This window comes from Piliocolobus tephrosceles, chromosome 14 (genome assembly GCF_002776525.5).
Source record: "Piliocolobus tephrosceles isolate RC106 chromosome 14, ASM277652v3, whole genome shotgun sequence".
NCBI lineage: Eukaryota > Metazoa > Chordata > Mammalia > Primates > Cercopithecidae > Piliocolobus > Piliocolobus tephrosceles.
In genome coordinates, this window is record NC_045447.1 from 111,380,961 (window position 1) to 111,406,398 (window position 25,438).

The 25,438-nt window shown below is 41.9% G+C and overlaps 1 protein-coding gene across 1 annotated transcript in view; it reads left to right on the forward strand.

Annotated features, from left to right (window-relative positions):
* Window positions 1-4,705: 4,705 nt before the first annotated feature.
* The window catches only part of LOC111521709, a 36,231-nt gene continuing 15,498 nt past the window's right edge, over window positions 4,706-25,438 (forward strand). Inside the window, exons 1-3 of the mRNA XM_023185270.1 lie at window positions 4,706-4,833; window positions 10,718-10,874; window positions 13,007-13,128. Of these exons, the coding sequence (XP_023041038.1) occupies window positions 4,706-4,833; window positions 10,718-10,874; window positions 13,007-13,128 (407 nt within the window). The remainder of the gene's footprint in view (window positions 4,834-10,717; window positions 10,875-13,006; window positions 13,129-25,438) is intronic.

Genomic DNA, 25,438 nt, shown 5'->3' on the forward strand with positions numbered 1-25,438 from the left:
CACTTGCTGCTTCACCTTGCAGTTTTATGTATGGAGGTGGCTTCTTTTCTTAAACATGCTGAATCAACTGCCTAGCTTCCAACTTTTCTTCTGCAGCTTCCTCACCTCTCTCAGTCTTCGCAGAACTGAAAAGAGGTAGGGTCTTGTTCTGGATTAGGCTTTGGGTTAAGGGAATGTTGTAGCTGGTTTGATCCTCTATCCAGACCACTCAAACTTTCTCCATATCAGCAATAAGGCTGTTTCACTTTTTCTTTTCTGTTTCCTTCCTTCCTTCCTTCCTTCCTTCCTTCCTTCCTTCCTTCCTTCCTTCCTTCCTTCCTTCCTTCCTTCTTTCCTTCCTTCTTTTCTTTCTTTCTTTCTTTCTTTTTTTTTTTTGGAGTTCAGCTCTTTCACCTAGGCTGGAGTGCAATGGCATGATCTTGGCTCACTGCAACTTCCGACTCCCGGATTCAAGTGATTCTACTGCCTCAGGCTCCTGAGTAGCTGAGACTACAGGCGCACACCACCATGCCTGGCTAATTCTGTATTTTTAGTAGAGATGGGGTTTCACCATGTTGGCCAGGTCTCAAACTCCTGACCTCAAGTGACCTACCTGCCTGGGCCTTCCAAAGTGCTGGGATGACAGGTGTGAGCCACCGAGCCCGGCCTGTTCCACTTTATCATTTGCGTGTTCACTGGAGTAGCACATTTAATTTTCTTCAAAAACTTTCACAACTTGGGTAACTGGCACAAGAGACCTAGCTTTCAGTCCATCATGGCTCTCAACATGCCTTCCTCACTAAGCTTAATCATTTCTGAAAGCTTTTGATTTAAAGTGAGAGACACGCAACTCTTCCCTTTACTCAAACATTTATAAGCCATTATAGGGTAATTAATTGGCCTAATATCAATATTGTTGTATCAATATTGAAAGAATGAAAGAATATCAATATTGAAAGAATGGAGAGGCACAAAGAGAGAGAGAGAGAGATGGGGAGACAGTCAGTAGGTGAAACACTCAATACTTATCGATTAAGTTCACCATCTTATATGGGTGGGCTTGACAGCATCCCAAACCAATTACAGTAGTAACTTCAAAGATCACTGATCACAGATCACCATAACAGGTACAATGTTAATGAAAAACTTTGAAATATTACAAGGATTACCAAAATGTAATGCAAAGACAAGAAGTGAGCACAGGCTGTTGGAAAAATGGTGCCAACAGAATTATGCAGTGTAAACCTGGGCAACACAGTGAGACCCCCATCTCTACTAAAAAAAATTAGCGTGGTAGCACATGCTACTAGCTACTTACGAGGTTGAGGTGGGAGGATTGCTTGCATCTGGGAGGTCAATAAGTGTTGAATATGTTCTGACTGCTCCACCCACTGACTGTTCCCCCACGTCCCTCCCTCTCTTTGGGCCTCTTTATTCTTTCAGATACAACAATGTTGAATTAGACCAATTAATGACCCTACAATGGCTTCTAAGTGTTTGAGTAAAAGGAAGAGTTGCATATCTCTCACTTTAGAACAGTTGCATGTCTCTCACTTTAAATCAAAAAGCTGCAGTGTGGGAGGTCAAGGCTGCAGTGGGCTGTGATGGCACCACTGCTCTCCAGCTTAGGAGACAAAATGGAAACCATGTCTCAAAAAAAAAAAAAAAAAAAAAAAAAAAAAAGAATTGCTGGATGCAGGGAGGTCATGAACCTTCAATTTGTAAAACATGCAATAGCTGCAAAGTGCAATAAAGCAAAGCACAGTATCATGGGTCTGCCTGAATAACAAGCCTCTATCATCCAGCTTCAACAAGTGTCTGTCTACACATGGCCAATCTTATTTCATCTGTCCTCCCATCCACTGTCCCTCATTCCTGCCTTGGATTGTTTTATAAAAAATCCCAGACTTCATATCATTTCATCCATAAACACTTTAGCATGTATCTCTAGTAGATAAGAGCTATTTTTATTTCTAAACATAACCACAATATATTATTACATTTTAAAATGTTAACAATAATTCCTTAATATCGTCACATAGCCAGTTCCGTTTCCCTGTCTCGTAACATTGTTTTACAGTTCAGTGGTTCAATTCAGTATCCAAACATAATCCATATGCCCAAGGCATCCATTTGTAATCTGTTTTTTCTACTTTACTCAGCATGGATGACATCGCTATCACATGCAAAATGTTAAAATAGACACATCTAAGGAAGGGTGTCTTAGATGTGGCTAAGGAGAAGCTAAGGTTTTTAAAAAATAAAACAAAAATACTTAAACTTAATTTTCTCATTCATGCCTGTTGCCCAAGTGAAAACAAGAGAGGCTCTTTATTCTCTCCACTTTTTCTGGTTGTTTTTGGCTCACAGCCATCCAAACCTCCCTGGGCATGTTGGAAAGAGAGGGATGAGGAATAAGGGACTCTTGCTTTGTCCAGAACAGCATTCTGCCCATGAGCTGGAAGGGCAGAATCATGTACAAAGAGTAGTTCCAGTTCCACAAAGGGCAAGGTGGGATTTCTTTTCTTTTCTTTTTTTTGAAAATGCTTGATTTCAGCTCTCTCAATCACATTTGTTTGTTTGTTTGTTTGTTTTTGAGACTCCCCAGCTGAAGTGCAGCAGCACAGTCTTGGCTCACTACAACCTCTGCCGCCAGGGTTGAAGCAATTTTCATGCCTCAGCCTCCCAAGTAGCTGGGACTACAGATACCCGCCACCATGCCTAGCTACTTTTTGTATTTTTAGTGGAGACAGGGATTCACCATGTTGGCCAGGCTGGTCTCAAACTCCTGACCTCAAGTAATTCACCTGTCTTGGCCTCCCAAAGTGTTGGGATTACAGGCATGAGCCACAGCACCTGGACCCAACTACAATTACATTAAAAAGTCGTGTAATATGGCCAGGTGTGGTGACTCATGCCAGTAATCCCTGCACTCTTGGAGGCTGAGGCAGACAGATCACCTGATTCCAGGAGTTTGAGACCAGCCTGGGCAACATAGCAAGACCTGGTCTCCACTAAACACACACACACACACACACACACACCCCACACACAAAATTTAGCTGGGCATGGTGGTGCACACCTGTAGTCCCAGTTACTTGGGAGGCTAAGATGAGAGAATCACCTTAGCCCAGGAAGTCAAAGCGGCAGTGAACCATGATGGCACCACTGCACTCCAGCCTGGGCAACAAGGATGAGACCGTCTCAAAAAAAAAAAAAAAAAAAAAAAAAAAAAAAAAAGTCGATAATGGATCCATTCGTGTGAAAACCATCCTGATATACTGAAATAACATTTGCATTTTATCAAAAGATTGGTAAGATAATACCTTAACTTGAAGAAATGAAACTCCACTGCTAGAATCTTCCTCTATCCCTAAAAAACATTTAGGTTACACCTCTGCTTCTAGGCAACAAGTGGTTCTTTTACCCTATACACAGTTGGGATCCTAATCATGGAATTAAACTATTTCTAAGACATGCAAAGCTAGAGGGTCACAGTGCAGAAATTCTCCAAAGCTTCAGCATTTCTCATGCTAGCTGACCTAGAGGTTAGGTTTTCATTCTTCCAGTTGGGGTATCGCTCACCAATAAAACCTTGTGGTCCTTCCTGAGACCCTAACAAGATAAGCATGAGAAAATTCACTTTCATTCTTTTTAAAACATGAAAAAACTTTCCTTTGAAAGTTGATTAAACTGGGTCTGGGTCTATCTTTCTCTCTTTTTCTAGTCTACGAATTTACTCTTACCAGAATCACTGTTCACCACGCAGAGCAGAACCAGTCCCTTCTCCATATTGGCTAATGAATTCCAAATCAAGGGACAGGGAGTCTGTGCTGAGGTCCAGAAGAACGGCCACCAGGCACTCATCTGTGCCACCAAACATCCGGGCTGGCGGAGGTTCGGCAGCTGGACTCCAAAGTGCCTTAGGGCTCAGGACCAGAGAGGGGGAAGAGTCCAGTGCAGCAACCTCCTCCTAAAATTGTCACAAGCCACTTCTGCTTGCCAAAAAGCGGGATGCTTTAGGAAATAATGATTTCACAAGCATTTTCTTTCTCTTCAGTCATGTGGAGGATGAAAGGCAAAAATCCACAAGAACTTTTGGTATCACTTCCCTAAAGTCAGAGACCACGTATTAGTCTACATGAGTACCTGGAGCCTAGCACTTGATGGAAATGAGAGACACAGAAATGCTCATATCATCAAGGAATGACGGCCGCTTCAGGGTCACAGCCTGAATGTTATTTCTTTTTTGTTTTTGAGACGGAGTTTCGCTCTGTTGCCCAGGCTGGAGTGCAGTGGCACGATCTCAGCTCACTGCAAGCTCCACCTCCCTGGTTCAAGCAATTCTCCTGCCTCAACCTCCCGAGTAGCTGGGATTACAGGTGCATGCCACCACATCCGGCTAATATTTTTGTATGTTTAGTAGACACGGGGTTTCACCATGTTGGCCAGACTGGTCTCGAACTTTCGACCTCAGGCAATCTGCCTCCCAAAGTGGGTGGCCTCCAAGGAAGGAGCCGGACTCCAGACTCTAGGGGGCGACCTCCCTCCTCTTGCTTGTGCTGGGGCGGAGCGGGCGCACAGCATTTCCGCGGGAATCCTGAGCACCGCCGGGCCCCCACACCTGCGGTGGTTCCCGGACCCGCGTTTTCTCACTCTGTGTGGCGGAGGCAACCTGGGACCCCCCCAGGCCACGGAGTAGTGGGCACCACGGGGGGACAGGGCCATGTCGGTGGAGGCGTCAGGAATGGAAACTGGCACTTGGGTGGGGGTCCCGGTGGCTGGGTCTGAGTGTTTGCTGTTCCTGCTCCTTGAGGAGCACAGCCCTGGTGCCCAAGAGTTCCTGTGGAGTGGGTAGCCATCCACTGTGGGGGTCTCCGGTCCCCACCGCAGGCCCCAGTTCCCGGCTCCCTGGGCCAGAGGAGAGGCTGGACTTCGGAGGGTGAATGTGAGTGCCTTCGCTGAAACCGGCCCCTCCCCCAGTGGCCAGCCTGACAGGTGAGGCTCTAAGGCTACCACTGGCTGCATCCTGTGCTAGGCTTTTCTGGGTTTGCCCGCGGAGCTGCTCCGTGCCAGGAGAAGCAGCGCCCTGCAGCACGCTGGAGGCTGGGGCCTGCCGCACCATAGCTCGCCTTGTTGCCACCGCCTGCTGCGGTGGGTGGCGGCGACCGAGACTGCAGAGTGCTGCAGCGGTAGGAGGGCAGCCGGTTACGGCCGGGGCGCGGGGAGGGCTGCGGCAGTGGCCAGCGGGTAGGAGCCTTGTAGGATGGGCCAATCCGTGGAGGGCGACAGAAGCAGAGGTTGTATTGGTATCAGCACTAGTGGTGGCAGCAGCAGCAAGTCTGGGGTCGCGGAAGCGGAAGTGGGAGAGAGAGCTGTGGGGGGCCCGCCTGGCCCGGCCTGGCCTGGCGTGGGTAGGAAGCTGTGGGTGCTGTACTGTGGGCCTTGGTGACAGCAGTGGAGGCACAGCCAGGGTAAGGAGGAGTCCCCCTCTTTTTCCTGCAGAATCTGAAGGGTCCTTTCCTCCTGCTGACACCTGAGCCAGGTGTGAGTGGAGCATTATCTCACTCTTAACAAAATGTAGGGGATGACTATTTGTGTATCTTTTTGCTTGTGTGTTTGTTTTTGTTTTTGTTTTTTGTTTTTGGTGAAAAAGTCAAACTTTTTCAAATTTCTTGAATCTAGGAGGGGAATCAAGGTATCGTAATAGGCCTTCTGATTCCCTCACCTGTTCTTTTTCCTTTCTTCCAGTCTGTTTTTTCTTTTTCTCATCATCATCTTCTTTTCCTCTTTATTTGCTTATGCAGCTGCTTCTATTTCTTGTTTCTATTCTTGCTTCTCCTCCTGCTCCTTTTATTTGCTTTTTCTCAAGCAATGCCATTAACAACAAACCAAAACTGAGTTAAAAATAAACTACTTGTCAGTGTGTTGTATTTTAAAAATAATCGGTCCATTACTATGTTTTAGAGATTTGCATAATTGTTTAGTTAATTGAATAGCTATGCTTTCCTGATTCTGTTAATGCATTGTAAGTAGTTACTCAAGGAATTTAAAAAATGAAGCATCAAGTAAAATATTGGTAGCAAACAGCCGTTTCATCTCTTTCACATATTAGTCTGGAGATATGCAAAGAGGCACGGGGAATAAGTTCCAATTTATGAGATCATTAAGTGAACTGTATTTCCCTTTATGTTATTTCACTGCCACTATTTTCAAGAGTATTATCTGTATGAGTAAACCTGGTTTGTCACCACATCTTCGCAACAGGAAAAGGAAGGGGAGGATCATATGTATAATATTTTAAGGCCAAGATTCACAACCAAAAAAGGCTTTATTAACTTTTGCCTTTAAAAACCTGCAGTATTGAGTTTTCTTTTATTCCTAGTATTACAACCTTTAGTATGAACTCTTTTCTTTAGTGATTGCTCTAGAAGTTTATGCATTTTATTGACTACTTTAAAGAAATAAATCTATATTGTATCATTTTTTCAAGCATACAGAAATGGATGAGGCCTATAATTTTGACACTTTAAAAATTATTTTTAAGATTATGACATGTAAAACACTGTTGATATATGGAAGAATATGCCTAAGTACCACCAGATAGCTTGTTTTGAAGAAATGGTGTCTAAATTTTTGTCCAGAGTAGATTGGTTGCAGTTTCTTGGGTGTGTTTTTCAATACATTGCCTCAGTGTTTTAAAGAATATAGAAATTTGAATGCTGTTTGCCCTCATATAGTCCTTTGTTTATAGGTTGTTTAATATTTCTAGAGACTAAAGACATCACAGCCTCCTTTAAGATTCGGTAATATTAACAAAATTTGAAGTTTGTAGGGTTAGAATCCAACAAATACAGAGAAAAATTGCTAAATTATATAGTTGTAGAGTAGGAGATGAAAGCTAGGTTCTAGGCTCTAAGAGGGCCATGAGCTACCGTACAATTACATCAGGGCATAGAGCGGGCATTACAGGGTGGTTAAGAGAGTGAGCTGTGGAGCCAAACTCTACGTGAACGTGACTTTTTTTCTTTTTCTTTTTTCTTTTTTTTTTTTTTTTTTTACAGATTCTCGCTTTGTTACCCAGCCTGGAGTGGAGTGCAGTGGTGCAATCTTGGCTTACTGCACCCTCTGCCTTACAGGTTCAAGGGATTCTTTTGCCTCACCCTCCTATGTAGCTGGGACTATATAGGTGCATGCCGCTACACCTGGTTAATTTTTGTATTTTTTGGTAGAGACGGGGTATCACCCTGTTGGCCAGGTTTGTCTCGAACTCCAAACCTCAAGCGATCTGCCTGCCTTGGCCTCCCAAATTATTGGGATTACAGGCATAAGTCTCTGAGTCTGGTTTGGGGGAGTTACTGTTGAAGTACTGTCTTTGTAACCCGAAGCAGGCCTTTCTGAAACGGATGATGTTGATGAAAAATTCCTTCTACTGAAGTATTTGCAACGTATAATCATTTCACTTCCATTTTTCCTACATACTGTTTCTATTTAATGGTTCCTTGTATTCCACAGACTGTGTTTTAGTATTCATAACTACAGTATTCCTTTCCTATGTGGAAAAGGAAAAACGTATTGGCCTTTTTTAAACATATAAATGAACTTCACAAGTAACAATTTTTTCAAATCAGTTTTCTCTGTTGTGAATCTCGAAGTGGGTACATGATGCACTTTCCTGTTTAAGGTAAAGTACACATTTATCCCTTATCTCAGAATAGTCAGAAGTCAGCTTCTTACTGTGTGGTTAGTAATGCAAATATTGATAAGGTCATGTTGACACTTAGTATTTAGAAGAATTCTGAAATAGCACTTGTTAATCTGTAAGTTTTATGCATTTATTACATTTTTTGAAATTTTTTATAGTATTCCCAAACTTGACTCTCATAGGCTATTAGTAATAGGTTTTACTTCTATCTCTTCTGGCCTCAAGTACATAAGATGTATTTTCTTTAGGTTTAGCATATAATATAAAGTCAATTGTTTATTTCAGATTTTAAAAGAACGAAAAGGAACTACAGAATCATTGCTTACATTGACACCGGCCCAATTGTCCCAATGGATTTGTGTTTTTGGATGAATGTAAAAATTGACCCTGCTGTTAAAGCTTGAAACTTGTATCTGTTTTATCTGAGTTCTCTCCTCAATAAAAGATCTTCAAGAAGTTCAGATAACTGAAACATACCAGATCACAGCACCACATGCCTCCTGCCCCTCCCTAATTTCTGTTCTCTTATACATGGTTACATTTCTTTCCTGTGCCTGTTAGTCAAGCCAATGGGTTTGAGACTGAGCTCCCATCTCCTGGGCTGCAGCACCAGGTTAAAGCTTTCTTCCTTGGCAGTGCTTGTGGCCTCAGTGACTGGCTTTCTCTCTGGTGAGCAGGAGGACCTGGATGAAACCCCTGGTGTTTGGGTAATAACATGAACAACCATGTTAACTGTTATTCTTTGTTGAAATTTTACTTTTTAACTATTGGCCCTTCTTCACTATCTCCCATTCCTTTGACCTCATATCTCTTTTTTCTTTGACTTTACAGTCAAGGAAATTAATGCTCCCTAAATCCAAATATTAAGGTTAAAAGAAGAGAAAGGAAATGTGTGCAGAGAAAGCATATTTTACGAATGAATTAAAGATGGATTCCTAGATATAGGTTTATAGATTTACCTAGAGTTTTGAGTTCAGGTGAGTTTTCACAATATGCAGTAAGTGGAAAAGAATCCCAAGATAATTGTGACATGAAAAAGCTAGATGTTGAAAACCAAAAAGATTTCACTTCGGTATGGCACTTTTAATTCAAGAATACGAGCCACCAAATGATTTTTTCTGACAGTAATCATTGCTCTTTAAAAATTAAGAGAAGATATATTTATAACTTTTACTTTACTTTTAGTACAGCTTCTGAATTTAGTTATCAATAGACAGGAAAAAATAGATGAGCATCTGCTTCCCTTCCCCATAAACAATGTATTCTTACCGAAATGTAATATATTTTTATTTATATTTGAAAGCAGTGTTTTTCATTCTTTTCCATGTTAGTAGCTCAGATCTTTAAGGATATATACGGGGGGAGGGGGCAGCTTGTGGTCTTAATCCTAACTGGCACTCTGATATTTTAGATTATTCCTTTCATATTTGTCAATAAAACTTCTGCTCCAGTAGGATGAGCCTATTTACCTTGTGACTGGCTAACAGATCTATTGCTTTATATACCAGTTTTTAGAAGCAGACAGATTATGTTACCTGGATTAAAATGTTTTTGACACTAAAGTTAGTTTCAAAACTTAAATTTTTACTTATGAGTTACTTTAAGTACAACTTTGCTTAAATTATAGGATCGAGTTTCCGTAACTTTCACCATAGTGAAAACGGAAAGCAGGGAACATTCCACAGCAAACCCTGAGCTTATTTATAGAGAGTTAATTGTCTGAGCAAAGCAAGCATTCACGCTGGTGTGTGCATGTCAGTGACAGATGAGCATGGTACTTGAAGCATAATTGTGCTTCTTCAGATTCCAATATCCAGTAATTTTATCATATAGCCAGAGTAACTAATATTAAATACCCAAGCCTAGTTGGGTTTACTCTGTATTTGCGTTTTAAAATAATGTGTTTAAGCTACCAAATAGACAAGTTATATATATTTTTCTGAATTAGAAAACGTTATTTGGATTAATAGAGTTAATAGAATCATCTTTTATGTTTATTATGTCTTTTTTTTTTTTTTTTTCTTGAGATGGAGTTTCACTCCTGTCACCCAGGCTGGAATCTCAGCTCACTGCAACCTCCGTCTCCCAGGTTCAAGTGATTCTCCTGCCTCAGCCTCCTGAGTAGGTGGGATTACAGGCGCCCGCCACCACACCCAGGTAATTTTTTATATTTTAGTAGAAATGAGATTTTACCATGTTGACCCAGGTTGGTCTCAGACTCCTGACCTCAGGCAATAGCGCCCACCTCGGCCTCCCAAACTGCTGGGTTTACAGGTGTGAGCCAACACACCCGGCCTATTATGTCTTAAAAGTGCTTGCATCTTCACCGAGGTTATCTTTTATCTTTCAATGTGAGTTTTTATCGGTTTGTTATATGTTGTTTATTTTATTTTTAGGAAGCCATCATTTTTTAGAGGGCATTGACAGAACAGTACCAGCAGAAGGCTAAGAAGGTTAGGAGAAAAAAACGTTTCTTATATTTTCTGGTTTGTTTTTTTTTTAAATGCAGTCTCACTCTGTCGCCAGGCTGGAGTGCAGTGGCATGATCTCAGCTCACTGCAACCTCCAACTCCCTTGTTCAAACGATTCTCCTGCCTCAGCCTCCTGAGTAGCTGAGATTACAGGCACACACCACCACCCAGCTATTTTTTGTATTTTTAGTAGACACTGGGGTTTCAATCTTTTGACCTCCTGATCCACCCACCTCGGCCTCCCAAAGTGCTGGGATTACAGACATGAGTGCTTGGCCACCTCCTCTTGGGAGAAATGCACTGATTCTGTTTGCCATGTGGATATATTTTGGGAGTGATATTGATCTAACTTTATGGAAATAATACTAGATAGAAAGTTAGCAGATGGATTCTCTATCTGATGAGAGTTTTGGGCAAATCGAATACCAAGTTACAGAGTCTTATTTTTTCCTCTGATGCAAGAAAACTAAATTTGCCAGCCAGTGAAAAACTCTCAGAGCTCTGGATGCGAGTTTAGGACACTGAATTTCTACCATTCCATTTCTTACTACTTTTCTTGCAGGGGAATCATGGCACAAGTTGCAGTTTCCACCCTGCCCATTGAAGATGAGGAGTCTGCTGAAGATGAGGAGTCTGCTGAGGATGAGGAGTGTGTTGAAGAGGAGTCTGTGGAGAGCAGGATGTTGGTGACATCCCTCATGTCAGCTCTCAAGTCCACGGTGAGATGTTCTGTTCTAACGTTCTATAGTTGGGTAGTACTGGGCGGTAGATAAGGTTGATTTGTTTTGGTAGAACTTATAATTTTATAATTTATAGTTCTAATGAGTAGATCTTTTTCTTGAATAGTAGTTATGGTCAAACACTTCTAACCAAATGTGCCATGTTGTCCAGCCTGGTCTCAAAATTCTGGGCTCAAGAGACCTGCCTGCCTTGGGCTTCCAAAATGCTGGGGTTACAGGTGTAAGCCACCGAACCTGGCCAGATATTTTTCTTTTTATGGCTGAATAATACTCCGTGTATGTATATATTACACTTTCTTTATCCATTCACCTGCTGATGGGCATTAGGGTTGGTTCTACATTTGGCCACTGTGAATAATGCTGCTGTTAAATGGGTGTACAAATTGAGTCCCCGCTCTCAGTTCTTTTGAGTATATACGCTTAAAGGGTGTTGTTGGGTCGTATAATTCTGTGCTTAATATTTTAAGGAGCTGCTAAACCATTTTCCACAATGGGCTGTACCATTTTGCTTTCCAAAAAGCAATGAATACAGCTTCCAATTTCTCTATAGCATTGCTGACAGTTCATATTTTCTGCTTTTTTGTTTTGTTTTGTTTTGTTTTGTTTTGTTTTGTTTTTTTGAGATGGAATCTCACTCTGTCGCCCAGGCCACAGTACAGTGGCACGATCTCAGCTCACTGCAAGCTTAGCCTCCCGGGTTCACACTATTCTCCCGCCTTAGCCTCCCGAGTATCTGGGACTACAGGCACCTGTCAGGCCTGGCTAATTTTTTGTATTTTTAGTAGAGATGGGGTTTCATGTGTTAGCCAAGATAGTCTCAATCTCCTGACCTTGTGATCTGCCCTCCTCAGCCTCCCAAAGTGCTAGGATTACAGGCGTGAGCCACTGAGCCCAGTCTATGTATTGTATTTTTATAGTGTTTGAAATTAATCTGAGGGTTTTTGCTGATACCAAAATATTAGGAAAGGTTTTCCAAAAATAATACTGCTTTTCATAAAGAATTTTACGTGTTACTTGATGCCCTGCGATCTATTTTCTCACTAAGAAGAGGAACTTCTCAGTTGGGCACAGTGGCTCGCCCCTGCAATCCCAGCACTTTGAAAGGCTGAGGCAGGTGGATCACAAGGTCAGGAGTTCAAGACCAGCCTGGCCAACATAGTGAAACCCAGTCTCTAAAAAAAAAAAAAAAAAATAGCCGGGTGTGATGGCAGGTGCCTCTAATTCCAGCTACTCGGAAGGCTGAGGCAGAGAATTGGTTGAACCTGGGAGGCGGAGGTTGCAGTGACCAAGATCGCAAAAAAAGGAAGAAAGAAAGGAAGGAAGGAAGGAAGGAAGGAAGGAAGGAAGGAAGGAAGGAAGGGCAACTTCCCTCCATCCAGCCTCATTCCACTGCACCAACTCTTCTGTGTTGGGTTGTGCAGGGGAGAAAGGGAGCTTGGCACCTCTTTGCTGTGTTGAGTTGTGGTAACCCATCACTGAGTTGTAAAGTGCATCGCCTCCTCTTTTTTTTTTTTTTTTTAATTTTTTTTAAAAAATTTTTGAGACAGAGTCTCACTCTGTTGCCTAGGCTCGGGTGCAGTGGTGTGATCTGTGCTCACTGCAACCTCAGCCTACTGGGTTCAAGCAATTCTCCTGCCTCAACCTCCCAAGAAGCTGGGACTATGGTCATGTGCCACCACACCTGGCTAATTTTTTTATTTTTAGTTGAGAGAGGGTATCACCATGTTGGCCAGACTGGTTTTGAACTGGCGACCTCAGGTGATCTGCCCGCCTTGGCCTCCCAAAGTGCTGGGGTTACAGGCATGAGACACTGCACCCGTCTACTTCCTCTTTTACTTAGGAGAAATGCACAGATTCTGGGTGCCATGTGCATTTATTTTGGGAACGATATTGATCTAACTTTATGAAAATAATACTAGATAGAAAGTTAGCAGATGGATTCTCTATCTGATGAGACTTTTGGGCAAATTGAATTCTTAGTTTCTGAGTCTTATTTTTCCCCTGATGCAAGAAAACTGTGAATCATCCAGCCGGTGAAAAACTCACAGCTCAATGTGAGTTTAGGACGCTGGATTTCTACCATTTACTTCCTTACTACTTTTCTTGTGCAGGGATCATGGCACAAGTTGCAGTTTCCACCCTGCCCAGTGAAGATGAGGAGTCTGTTGAAGATGACGAGTCCTTGGAGAGCGGGATGGTGGCGACATTCCTCATGTCAGCTCTCAAGTCCATGGTCAGACCTTCTATTCTCACATTCTATGGTTCGGTAGGACTGGGCAGTAGATAAGGTTGATTTGTTTTTGTAGAACACACAATTTTATGATTCTTGCTTCTAATGAGTAGATCTTTTTCTTGAGTAGTAGTTATGGTCAAACACTTCTAACCAAATGTGTGTGCGGAGTTTCTACACCGACTTTTGGACAATCTGGATACCAACTGGGTATGTCACAATTCCATCCTGACACCATCCTGGTGTTAGTGCAGACCCCACAGGATGGGGGCTCAGTCCCAGGAGTCTACCCTTACTTCACAGGCCAATTGCAAGTCCTGGGTTGTTACATGTAGTTTTGACCAACCAGTTAGAAAGCAGGGTTTCATGACCCCCTTCATGGGTGGAATCATTTGCTAGAACAGCTTGTAGAACTCAGAAAAACAGGTTGTTTTCATTTTTTTCTGAGACACAGGGTCTCAGTCTGTTGCCAGGCTGGAATGCAGTCATGTGATCAAAGCTCACTGTAGCCTCGAACTCCTGGGCTCAAGTGATCCTCCCTCTTCAGCCTCACAAATAGCTGAGACTTCAGGTCTGCACCACCATATCTGGCTATATTCTTTTATTTTTTGTAGAGATGGGGTCTTGTTATATTGCCCAGGCACGTCTCAAATTTCTGGGCTCACATGATCCTCCCACCTCAACCTCCCAAAGTGCTGGGATTATGGGCGTGAGCCACTGCATCTCACCAATTTACTTTCTATTACTGGTTCATTTTAAAGGATGTATCTCAGAAACAGCCAGTGAAAGAGATGCATATGCTGGGCACAGTGGCTCATGCCTGTAATCTCAGCACTTTGGGAGACTGAGGCGGAAACATCGCTTAAGTGCTCAGGAGATGAAGACCAGCCTGGGTAACATGGTGAAAATGCATCTCTCCAAAAAGATTTTTCTAAAAATTAGCCAGGTACAGTGACGTGTGCCTGTAGTTCTAGCTATTCAGGAGGCTGACGTGAGAGGATGGGGCTTGTGCTAGGGAGGCATAGGGGGCAGTGAGCCATGATTGTGCCATGGCACTCTAGCCTGGGAGACAGAGCCAGACCCTGTCTCAAAAAAAAAAAAAAAAAAAAAAAAAACACACACACACACACACACAGAGCAAGGTATGTGGGGAGGGTACAGAACTTCCATGCCCTCTATTGTGCATATTACCTTCCTCATATCTCCCTTGTGTTCAGCAACCCAGACATTCTCCAAATCCAGTTGTTGAGGGCGTTTACCAAGGCTTCGTTATGCAGGCATGACTGATGAAATCATTGACCATTGGTGATTAAGTCAGTTTTCAGGCACTATTTCTTCCTGGAGCCCAGTGGGTGAGGCTGACAGCTCCAAGCCGCTAATCACATGGTTTGGCAACCAGCCCTTTTTCTGAAGCTGTCTAGGAGTTTTCAGTCACCCAGTCATCTCAGTAACATCAACAAATGCATTCTTACTATGATGATTCCAAAGGTCTTAGAGGCTCTTGTGTTAGAAACCCGGGACTAAGACCAAATATTGAAACAAAAGTTGTCCCTATCACCTTTATCACCGAGGCCTTTATAAGAACTTGAGAAGCTCTGTGCCAGGACCAGGGGCAGAAACCTACTGTGTATTTCTTTTGTTTTTCTTTTGGACACAGAGTCTCTCTCTTTCACCCAATCTGGAGTGCAATGATGCAGTCATAGCTAACTGCAGCCTCAACCTGCTGGACTCAAGCAGTTCTTCCGCCTCAGCCTTCTAAGCATATGGGACTACAGGTGTACACCATCAATGCCCAGCTAACTTTTGTATTTTTTTGTAGAGATGGGATCTTGTTATATTGCCAAGGCTGGTCTTGAACTTTTGGGCTAAAGCAATCCTTTCACCTCAGCCTCTCAAGTAGCTGAAACTACAGATGCATACCACCATGCCCAGCTACTTTTTTCTTTTCTTATTTCTTTTTGTTATTGTTGTTTAGTTGAGGGGGTCTCACTATGTTTCCCAGGCTGGTCTCAAACTGACCTCAAGTGTTTCTACTGCTTTGACCTCTAAATTGTTGGGATTACGATTGTGAGCCATGGCCGCTGTGTTCAACAATCTCAAGGGTCTTTATAAGAGAAAGAGGGAGCCGGGCACAGTGGCTCACACCTGTAATCTCAGCACTTTGGGAGGCCGAGGCGGGCAGATCAGAAGAGGTCAGAAGATCGAGACCATCCTGGCTAGCACAGTGAAACCCTGTCTCTACTAAAAATACAAAAAGTTAGCCGGGCTTGGTGGTGGGCGCCTGTAGTCCCAGCTATGGAGGAGGCTGAGGCAGGAGAATGGCATGAACCCGGGAGGTATAGAGAGCGGACCACTGAACTCCAGCCTGGGCGACAGAGCAAGATTCCATCTTAAAAACAAAAAACAGAAAACAAAACAAAAAACAAAAAAACAGAGAAAGAAAGAGTTAAGAAAGTCAGAACTGGAGGAGATTTGATGATGGAAGCAGAGGTCACAGAGGGAGATTCGAATATGCTTCGCTTCTGGCGTTGAAGATACAGTTAGGGGCCTTGAGCTAAGGAATGGAGGTGGCAACAGAAGCTGAACCAAGCAAGGGAACACATCCTCTCCGGAGCCTCCAAAAGGAATGCAGTGCTGCTGACACCTTCGCTTTAGCCATAATAGACCTATTTTGGATTTCTGGCTCCTTGTACTGTTAGGTAGTAGATTTGTGGTGCATTAAACCACTCAGTATAGGGTGGAAGCAAGAAGAAATGAACATGAAGCCAGGGGTAGTGGCCCACACCTGTAATTCCAGCTATTTAGGAGGCTGAGGCAGGAGGATTGCTTTGGCCCAGGAGTTCAAGACAAGCCTGGGTAACAAAGTGATACCCTGTCTATAAAAAAAAAAAAAAAAAAAAAATTAGCAGGTGTGGTGGCATGCACTTGTAATGTTAGCTGTGAGAGGGGCTGAGGCAGGACCATTTCTTGACCCAGGAGTTCAGGTCTCAGTGCATTGTGATCGTGCCATGGCAACCCAGCCTGAGTGACACAGTGAGACAATGTCTAAAAAAGAAAAACACACAAAAAGAGAAAATAAAGAAAAAAGAAAGGAGTGAGCATGGCAGGAATAGGGACAGATAGCAATATTAAATAGAGTGATCAGGGTTGACCTCCTAAGTGAAAATTGAACAAAGACTTGAAGGAGGGGAGGGAACTGGCCAAGGTGCTGAGGGAAGAGCGTTGTAGGCAGAAACAACAGAATAAAGATGCTAAGAGGGAACTCGGGTGTGTCTGAGGCTCAGGAAAGAGGCCGGTGGAGCAGAGAGAGGGAGAGGAGTAGGAGAGGAGGCCAGGGAGTTGTTGGGCTCGGATCAGTACAGATTGTGTAAGCCCCGGGAGGCTATTGCTGGGGTTTTGGCTTTTACTCTGTCTGAGATGGGAACTGTGGGAGGGCTCTGAGCAGAGAAGTGACATGATCTGTCTCCTGATTTAAAAGCATCCCATGGCGGCTGAGTTGAGAAAGATTGTGGGAAGATTTGGGTAGAAGCAGGGAGGCCCGGCTGTGGCAACTCAGGTGGGAGATGATAGTGGTTCTGACCAGGGTCCTGGCAATGGTGAGAGATGGTTGATTCTTGTTGAAATATTAAGTAGTTAATAAAAACCACTAGTGCTTTTCCCAATTATATGAAGTATGGGAAGCTAGATTAAAGAAATCTCAAGTCAGGCCAGGTGCAATGGCTGATGCCTGTAGCGTCAGCACTTTGGGAGGCAGAGCTGGGAGAACTGTTTGAGTCTGGGAGTTTGAGGCCGCCCTGGGCAGCATAGCAAGACCTCCTCTCTATGCAAATAAAAATTAATAAGGTATAATTACCAGGCATAGTGGTCTGTTCCTGTAGAACCAGTTACTCAGGTTGTCGAGGTGGGCAGATCTCTTGAGGGTGTGAGTTTGAGGCCAGCTTGGGCAACATAGCAAGGCTTCTCTTTCTACAAAAAAAAAAAAAAAATAGCTGGGTGTTGTGGTGCTCATCTGTAGTCCTCGCTATGGTGAGGCTGAGGCAGGAGGATCCCCTGAGCCTAGCAGGTCAAGGCTGCAGTTAGCTATGAGTGTACCTCTGCATTGCAGCCAGAGTGACAGAGTGAGACCCTGTCTCCGAATACAAATACAAGTAGGGAAATCTCAATTCAGACCAGTCTGTTTGTGACTATGCAGCCTTTGCAACCCCAGAGCTGTGCGACTGGGTTTGTGTGGCTAGAGATGAGGAGACCCATTGCCCAGGTGTTGTTGCCTGTCTAATCAGTTTATTTTAAAATATATTACTGAAATTTATTTCATCATACTTTATGACCTGATACCTGAGTGGTTTTTTGAATTCTCTGAATAGCTTGTAACTACTCAAACATCTTTTGGCTCCATAATTAATTACTTTTTTTTCTAATTAGCTTTTTAAAAGTCAGAATTGGTATTAGACTGCCTAATCAGTTTTTATTAATGAGGAGATGAAATGGAGTTGTTTGTACACTTTATCTAAGATAGTGTCCTATTGGCTAACTCAAATCAACGGTTAAGCAAATGCAGAACTAGAGCTTCTCCAGCAGGGAACTCCCTCATGGGTCTTGAAGATGCCATTTCTTTCTTGCTTTCTTTCTTTCTTGCTTGCTTGCTTGCGGGCGTCTCCCTCTGTCACGAGGCTGGAGTGCAGTGGCTTGATCTCAATTCACAGCAACTTCTGCCTCCCAGGTTCCAGTATTTCTCTTGCCTTAGCCTCTGAAGTAGCTGGGACTACAGGCATGTGCCACCATGCCCTGCTAAGTTTTGTATTTTCAGTAGGTACGGGGTTTCAGCATGTTGACCAGGCTGGTATTGAATTCCTGTTGTTGTGATCTACCAGCCTCGGACTCCTAAAGTGCTGGGATTACAGGCGTGAGACACCACGCCTGGCCTCTTTTTTTTCAGTCTTTAATAAATCGCTGCCATCATTTCAGACCTCTTGCTGTTTAGGCACTTAGGAATTTTTCACTGCAATTCATGTAAAGAAAGACCATGGGTGTTTATACTGGATTTAGTTTTCATCATTCGACTGCATGACTCACCCCTAGCGCCCTAATTTTACTAATGAATTTTTCAGATACTACTCAGCTAGCAACTGAGCCTGACCAGCAACCCACCCTCAACCATTCAGTGTCTTTTGTTCTTCTCTGTTCCTCCTGAACGTTGATTACTCTCAGAAGGTGATAAAAACTTGCATTTCTTTTTTTTTTTTTCTTCCTAGAGACAGGGTCTTGCTGTCACCCAGGCTGCAGTGCAGTGGTGTGATCATGGTTCACTGCAGCCCGAAACCCCGGGCTCAAACAGTGCCTCCCACCTCAGCCTCCTAAGTAGCCGGGACTACATACATTTGCTCCTATGCCCAGCTAACTTCTTTATTTTTTATTGTAAGGATGGGATCTTGCTATGTTGCCCAGGATGGTGTCAAATCCTGGCCTCAAGTGATCATTCTGCCTCAGCTTCCCAAAGTGCTTGGATTATACTCAGGGGGTGGCCACCTGTGTTCAACTCCCATTTTCTTTCTTTTTTTTTTTCCTTTTTGAGATGGACTCTCGCTCTGTCACACAGGCTGGAGTGCAGTGGCGTGATCTCAGCTGACTGCAACCTCCACCTCCCTGGTTCAAGCAATTCCCCTGCCTCAGCCTCCCGACTAGCTGGCATTACAGGCACATGCCACCATTCTCAGCTAATTTTTTTGTATTTTTAGTAGAGATAGGGTTTCAGCATGTTGGCCAGACTGGTCTTGAACTCCTGAAATCAGACAATCCGCCCACCTTGGCCTCCCAAAGTGCTGAGATTACAGGCATGAGCCACCACGCCTGGCCCTTTTCAAAATAATAATTTTATTGAAATATGATTAAAGTATCATGCAATTCATTTATCAAAGTATGCAATTCAGGCCAGGTGCAGTGGCTAATTCCTGTAATGCTAAGACTTTGGGCGGCTGAGGCAGGTGGATCGCTTGAGTTCAGGAGTTTGCAACTAGCCTGGGCAACATGGCAAAACAGCATCTCTAGCAAGAATACAAAAATTAGCGGGGTGTGGTGGCTCATGCCTGTAGTCCCAACTACTCGGGGACATGAGACTGGAAGATCACTTGAGCCCAGAAGGCACAGGTTGCAGTGAGACCAGATGGCACCACCGCACTACAGTGTGGGTGACAGAAGGAGCCCCTGTCTCTAAACAAATAAGGAAAAAAAGAAAGTATGCAATGCAGTGGTTTTCAGAATATTCACAGAGCTGTGCATCCATCACCACAGTCTCTCTGAGAAGCGATAACCCAGTTATCAGTTACCCACTTATGAGTGAGAAACCCTCACCTCTTAGCAGCTACCTCCTACTTCCCCCATGTTCCTGTGTCTCCATAAGCAACCACTGGTTTATTTTCTGTCATTGTAGTTTTGCCTAATCTGCACCTTTTATAGAAATAGAACCATACAATGTGTGATCTTTTGTAGTTTGCTTTTTTTTCTCTTAGCACAATGTTTTCAAATTTCTTTAATGTTATAGCGTGTATCAATATTTCTTTACTTTTATAGCTGAGTAATAGTTTATGTTTATCCATTCATCAGTCAATGGACATTTGTGTTGTTTCTGCACATTTGCCATCATGAGTGAGGCTGCTATGAATACTCATATGCAAGTTTTAGTGTGAACATGTATTTTTATTTCTCTTGGATTTACACCCAGGAGTGAAATTGTTGCATTATATGATTATGATACCTTTTGCCTTTGAGAAACTGCCACGTTGTTTTTCAAAGTGGTTACACCAGTCAGGCACAGTGGCTCACACCTTTAATCTCAGGTATTTGGGAGGCCGAATTTGGAGGATTGTCTTAGCCCAGGAGTTCAGGACCAGCCTGGGCAACATAGGGAAACAATATGTTGATTTTTTGAAAAATCAAATGCCAAGAAAACACCTAAATTGATTATATCATTTTATGTTGCCACCACCAACATGAGTTCTGAATCCAAATATAGAGATGACATCTGGTGTGGTCTTGTACATTTCAGCTAGTTTTTCCTGAATTTCTGTCTTAGGCCCTGTTGCCTTCCCAAGGTGAAGAACATCAATGAGCATTTGATTCCTCTGAAGTTGTCGGTTGGTCATGAACTTTCTAGTGTGGATAGTTAACGGTGTTGTTCATGATGGTGGTCTGATAAGAGCCAGGTTTTCTACCTTCAGAGCACGGAGTTATAAATAAGGGAAGGAGAAAGGCTATAATGCATCCTGTAGTGTTGGATTGGAACCAAAAGTATTATATTAAATCATTGTTTTTAGTATACGTACAGATGGATAATTGTAGAAATAAATATAGGTGTGTATAATGTTTGAGTATACATACATACATTTTCTAGCTCCTCTAACAGAAGGGCCTAGAAACAACATCATCCCAGTAACAATGAGAACACGTTCTCCAATGGAAGGAACCAAGGCTCCTTGGGGACATGTTTGACATCAGGATTGGGCAGGGAAAACACAAGATTCGTTTGAAATATTTTATCATGCCAGAAAGTAAGGAAACGCTCACAAAACAGTGGGAAAATGTGAAAAGGAAACAGAACCCAATGTGAATAAACTTCCATAACCAAATTTGAGAAAATTGGGGCTATAAAATAAATAACAATAGTAATATATTACAACCTACAAAAGAAAATTTTCAATTAATCCAGGCTGGGTGTGGTGGCTCACGCCTGTAATCCCAGCACTTTGGGAGGCCGAGGCGGGCAGATCACTTGAGGTCAGGAGTTCAAGACCAGCCTGACCAATGTGGTGAAACCTGGTCTCTACTAAAAATACAAAAATTAGCTGGGCACGGTGGCACATGCCTGTAGTCCTAGCTACTCGGGAGGCTGAGGCAGGAGAATGGCTTGAGTCCCAGAAGGTGGGAAGTTGCAGTGAGCTGAGATCACGCCATTGCACTCCAGCCTGGATGACAAAGCAAGACTCCATCTCAAAAAAAAAAAAAAAAAAAAATTAATGAATCCATATTAACATAAATAATATATTAAATAAACCAAAGGGGGAGAATGGGCAGTATTTTATTACGTAAAATTTTATTAAATGTAGGAGACATAAAATATAAGAATCATCATTTTGCAAATACCACAATAATAATTGTTGCAAGAAACAACCTTTGAGGGATGCTAAGATTAGTGGTGAATGTATGTTGGGAAAGAATGTATTTGCGTAATATGAAAGTATCTTCCCACAAGATAATTATAGAATAGTAACTTCAAAGTGGAGTTGGCACCTTAGCCAAGTGATCCAAGTTAACATTACTAATAATAAGATAAATCAACTTCATGTAACTTCTTATATGATGCACTGAGTAGGACAGAACATCAGTTCTATGGTATTCTTAAGCAAAATGTGTAACTTTAGTCCTAATCATGACAAAACATCAGACAAACTGAAATCAAGGAAGGACATTCTACAAAATAACTGCCAGTATTCCTTACAAGCATTTTAGAAAGACTGAGGAATTCTCCAGAGACATGGAGACATGTCAACTAAATGCAATGGAGAATATGGATTGTATCATGAACCAGAGATGGACATCAGTAGAATATATAAAATAACACCCCAATATTTGAACATTAAACAAAATACTTCAAAAAAACCCATGGGGCAAGAAAAGTATCACACACAAAAAAATAGTTTAAACTGAAAGAAAAAAATTTAAAACATAATAAAGCATGTGGGATGCAGATAAATCATTTATTAAAGGTAAATTTATAGATGTAACACATATATTGAAAATAAAAGACTTAAATCAATGACCTTTAGTTTCTTTCTTAAAAAGCTAAAAAAATTAAGAGCAAAGTATATCCAAATTAAGAAGAAGGAAGAAGATAATAAAGATAAAAATGTAAACCAACAAAATAGCAAATAACCAAAGATGGAGCTAATTAATATATGCACAAATTGGTTCTTTGAAATAAAAAAGATTTTAATTAAACAATGGCCAGCAAGATTTATCATGAAAAAAAATTAGAGAAGCTACAAAATTTAGAGAATGGGAATTAAATAGAGGATGTAACTACAGAACCTACAGACATCAATGGAATTATGAAAACTTGAGGCCAATACATTTGACAAATAAAATAACATGGGAAATTATTTGTAAAACTAATTCTTAAAACTGATGCAAAAAGAAACAGAAAGAGTAATAGCTTCCATGTATTAAAGAATACTTTTAATTTAAAAAGATTTCTGTATGGTAATTCCAGGCTACATGGTTTCTGAGGTGAACTCTATCAAACAGTTAAGAGAGTACAGAGTCCTCAGCTGCTGGTGGTTTGACTTGCGCTTTTGACTTGATAATGGTGCTTTCATCTGTGTCCATTAATGACGAGCATCAGCATGACCAGTTTTTCACTGTCAGTACAGTTTTCAGTAACTTTCCTGAGACATTCAGTATTTTAAAATGGGCCTTATTGTAGAAGATTTTGCCCAATTGTAGGCTAATGTGAGTGTTCTGAGCAGGTTTAAGGTAGGTGAGGCTAAGTCATGATGTTCAGGTTGAGTAGGTTAAATGTATTAAATGCATTTTAGAGTCACAATATTTTCAATTTAGGATGAGTTCATTAAGACATAAGCCCATTGTAAGCTGAGGAGTATCTATGATAATATCAATCTCGAACAGACTCTTTTTAAGACATAGAATTTAAGGGTCAGGCGCAGTGGCTCACACCTGTAATCCCAGCACTTTGGGAGGCCAAGGCCAGCAGATTACCTGGGGTTGGGAGTTTGAGACCAGCCTGACCAACATGGAGAAACCCCCATGTCTACTAAAAGTACAAAATTAGCCAGGCATGGTGGCGCATGCCTGTAGTCCCAGCTACTGGGGAGGCTGAGGCAGGAGAATCGCTTGAACCTGGGAGGCAGAGGTTGCGGAGAGCCGAGATTGTGCCATTACACTCTAGCCGGGGCAACAAGAGTGAATCTCCATCTGAAAAAAAAAAAAAGAATTCAAAGGGACCCTTCCTATCTTATTTTATGAACCCAGTATTGCCTTCATTCCAAACCGAGACAAAGGCATTGTACAACTTTGGTGTTTATCCCTCATAGACTCAAAAGTCCTTAAAACATAATAACCAATTGAATGTAGCAGTACATAGAATGGATAATAAATTTCTAACAAGATTGCAGGGTTAATTTATTACTATTTGAAAAATCAGTTTAATCAATTTTATTCACCTGGACGGTTACATCTGGCAAAACTCAGCAAACTGTGCACTTAAAATAGGAGTATTTATTTTATGTGAATTGTGTTTCCATACAATTGATTTTTTACAAAAACATTTCCCAGAGTGATCAAAGTGGAGGGGAGGGAGCAGTAAACATCAGTGCTTATGTTATAGCTACTAGAAGCCTCCCAATTCTAACAATGTGCTTTCAAGCAGGTCTGATCCTTCCCCCGGAGGGTACCTCTGACCCAGGTGTGCTACAAATGCATTGCTCCCAGTTGCTTCTATCACCTTAGCGATGGAAGTGAGAAGAGGGGACTGGAGAAAGAAAAGGTGTACAGGATTCCAAATGTACTTTCTCTTTCCAAAGGACACTCGTGAAGCCAGTGGAAAGCAAAGAAACAAGCTGCTAAATAAGTCACAAGCATGTTCTCATATAGTTTTGTGATTAACTAAATAGGACATTCAACCAATAAAATTTGTTTTACACAGTTCCTCCTCTAATAGGATGAACTTGTGGATTGTGAGATAGGGCTGATGTAACCTGTTTTCTCTCTTTGCCTCCTTTTTTTTTTTTTCTTTTTTTCCAAGTTTGGTTTGCAATACATTAGGAAAAATATAATTCGTCTGTAAAGCTACGAAAACGACTTCTGGCAGCCTCACACTTGTTTCCATGCGGTACCTGTGTTTGGCACTGCTTTCTCATTCACACTTTCCTACTTGATTAGTTTATGTATGAAGGACAAGCCTGATCTCTACTGAGAATTTCTACCAAGGTATTTTAGTAGAAAAATAAGTACGCAATGGTGCTGTGGACTGCTACAGTGTGTAAAACATTAAGAATCTAAAAATACGCTTATTTCCCAGTTTTATTCCAGAGCAACTGTGCACTCTGATTAAATTACTACTTTTATTTGAAGTTATCCGTCTGCATGTCTAAGAAATAGATCCATACTGACTGTCCCATTTTGATCTCAAAAAGCTCCTGAATATGAGAGTCGTGATCAAGGGACGCTTCATGAAATGTTCCAAAGTTAAAGTGTGCAATGAAACTAGATTCATCATAGCCTCATTTAAAATAATGATTTCTAAAATAGTTACTGTTTAATTACAAACTGTATCCTTTCAGGATACTTGGAAGATCCATAGCAGTGTTTATATTTTTATAGAACAAACATAAATCATCTATGAAATAATCACTCAGATATAGAGATTACTTCCTATTGGGCTTACATGCGAATATAAATAAGTAAAAATTATGAACATAAGCATACTTATTGTATAATTATGTAAATGTGTGTGTAATGTTATATATAACATTCAATAAAGTCACGCTTATACATAGTTTCAATTCATGCTTCTAAAAACCACTCAGTGTAGTCATTATCGTATGTTAATAAATGATCTCTGGGCCGGGTGCGGTGACTCATACCTGTAATCCCAGCACTTTGGGAGGCCGAGACGGGTGGATCACGAGGTCAGGAGATCGAGACCATCCTGGCTAACACGGTGAAACCCTGTCTCTACTAAAAAATACAAAAAAAAAAAAAAAAAAAAAACTAGCCGGGCGTGGTGGCGGGCGCCTGTAGTCCCAGCTACTTGGGAGGCTGAGGCAGGAGAATGGTGTAAACCCGGGAGGCGGAGTTTGCAGTGAGCTGAGATCCGGCCACTGCACTCCAGCCTGGGCGACAGAGCAAGACTCCGTCTCAATAAATAAATAAATAAATAAATAAATAAATAAATAAATAAATAAATAATCTGTGAAAATATGCTTGCAGTAGTTGCACAATATCCCATCATAAAGATTGTCATGCTCTTTTTAAGTCGTACTTTTTGATATATAATGTATATCTGATATTTTTCTGCTACATATATCGTATTATAAATCTATCAGTAGTTGATTTTTTGTCAACACATATGATCGTTTCCTCACAACAAAGTACAAGAGTTGGTTGTAACTTTATTTTCTTCCAACTTTTATTTTAGGTTCATAGGGTACATGTGCAGGTTTGTCACATGGATAAAATGTGTGTCAGTGGGGTTTGGTGTACAGATTCAGGTTTGTGACATGGGTAAAATTGTGTCAGTGGG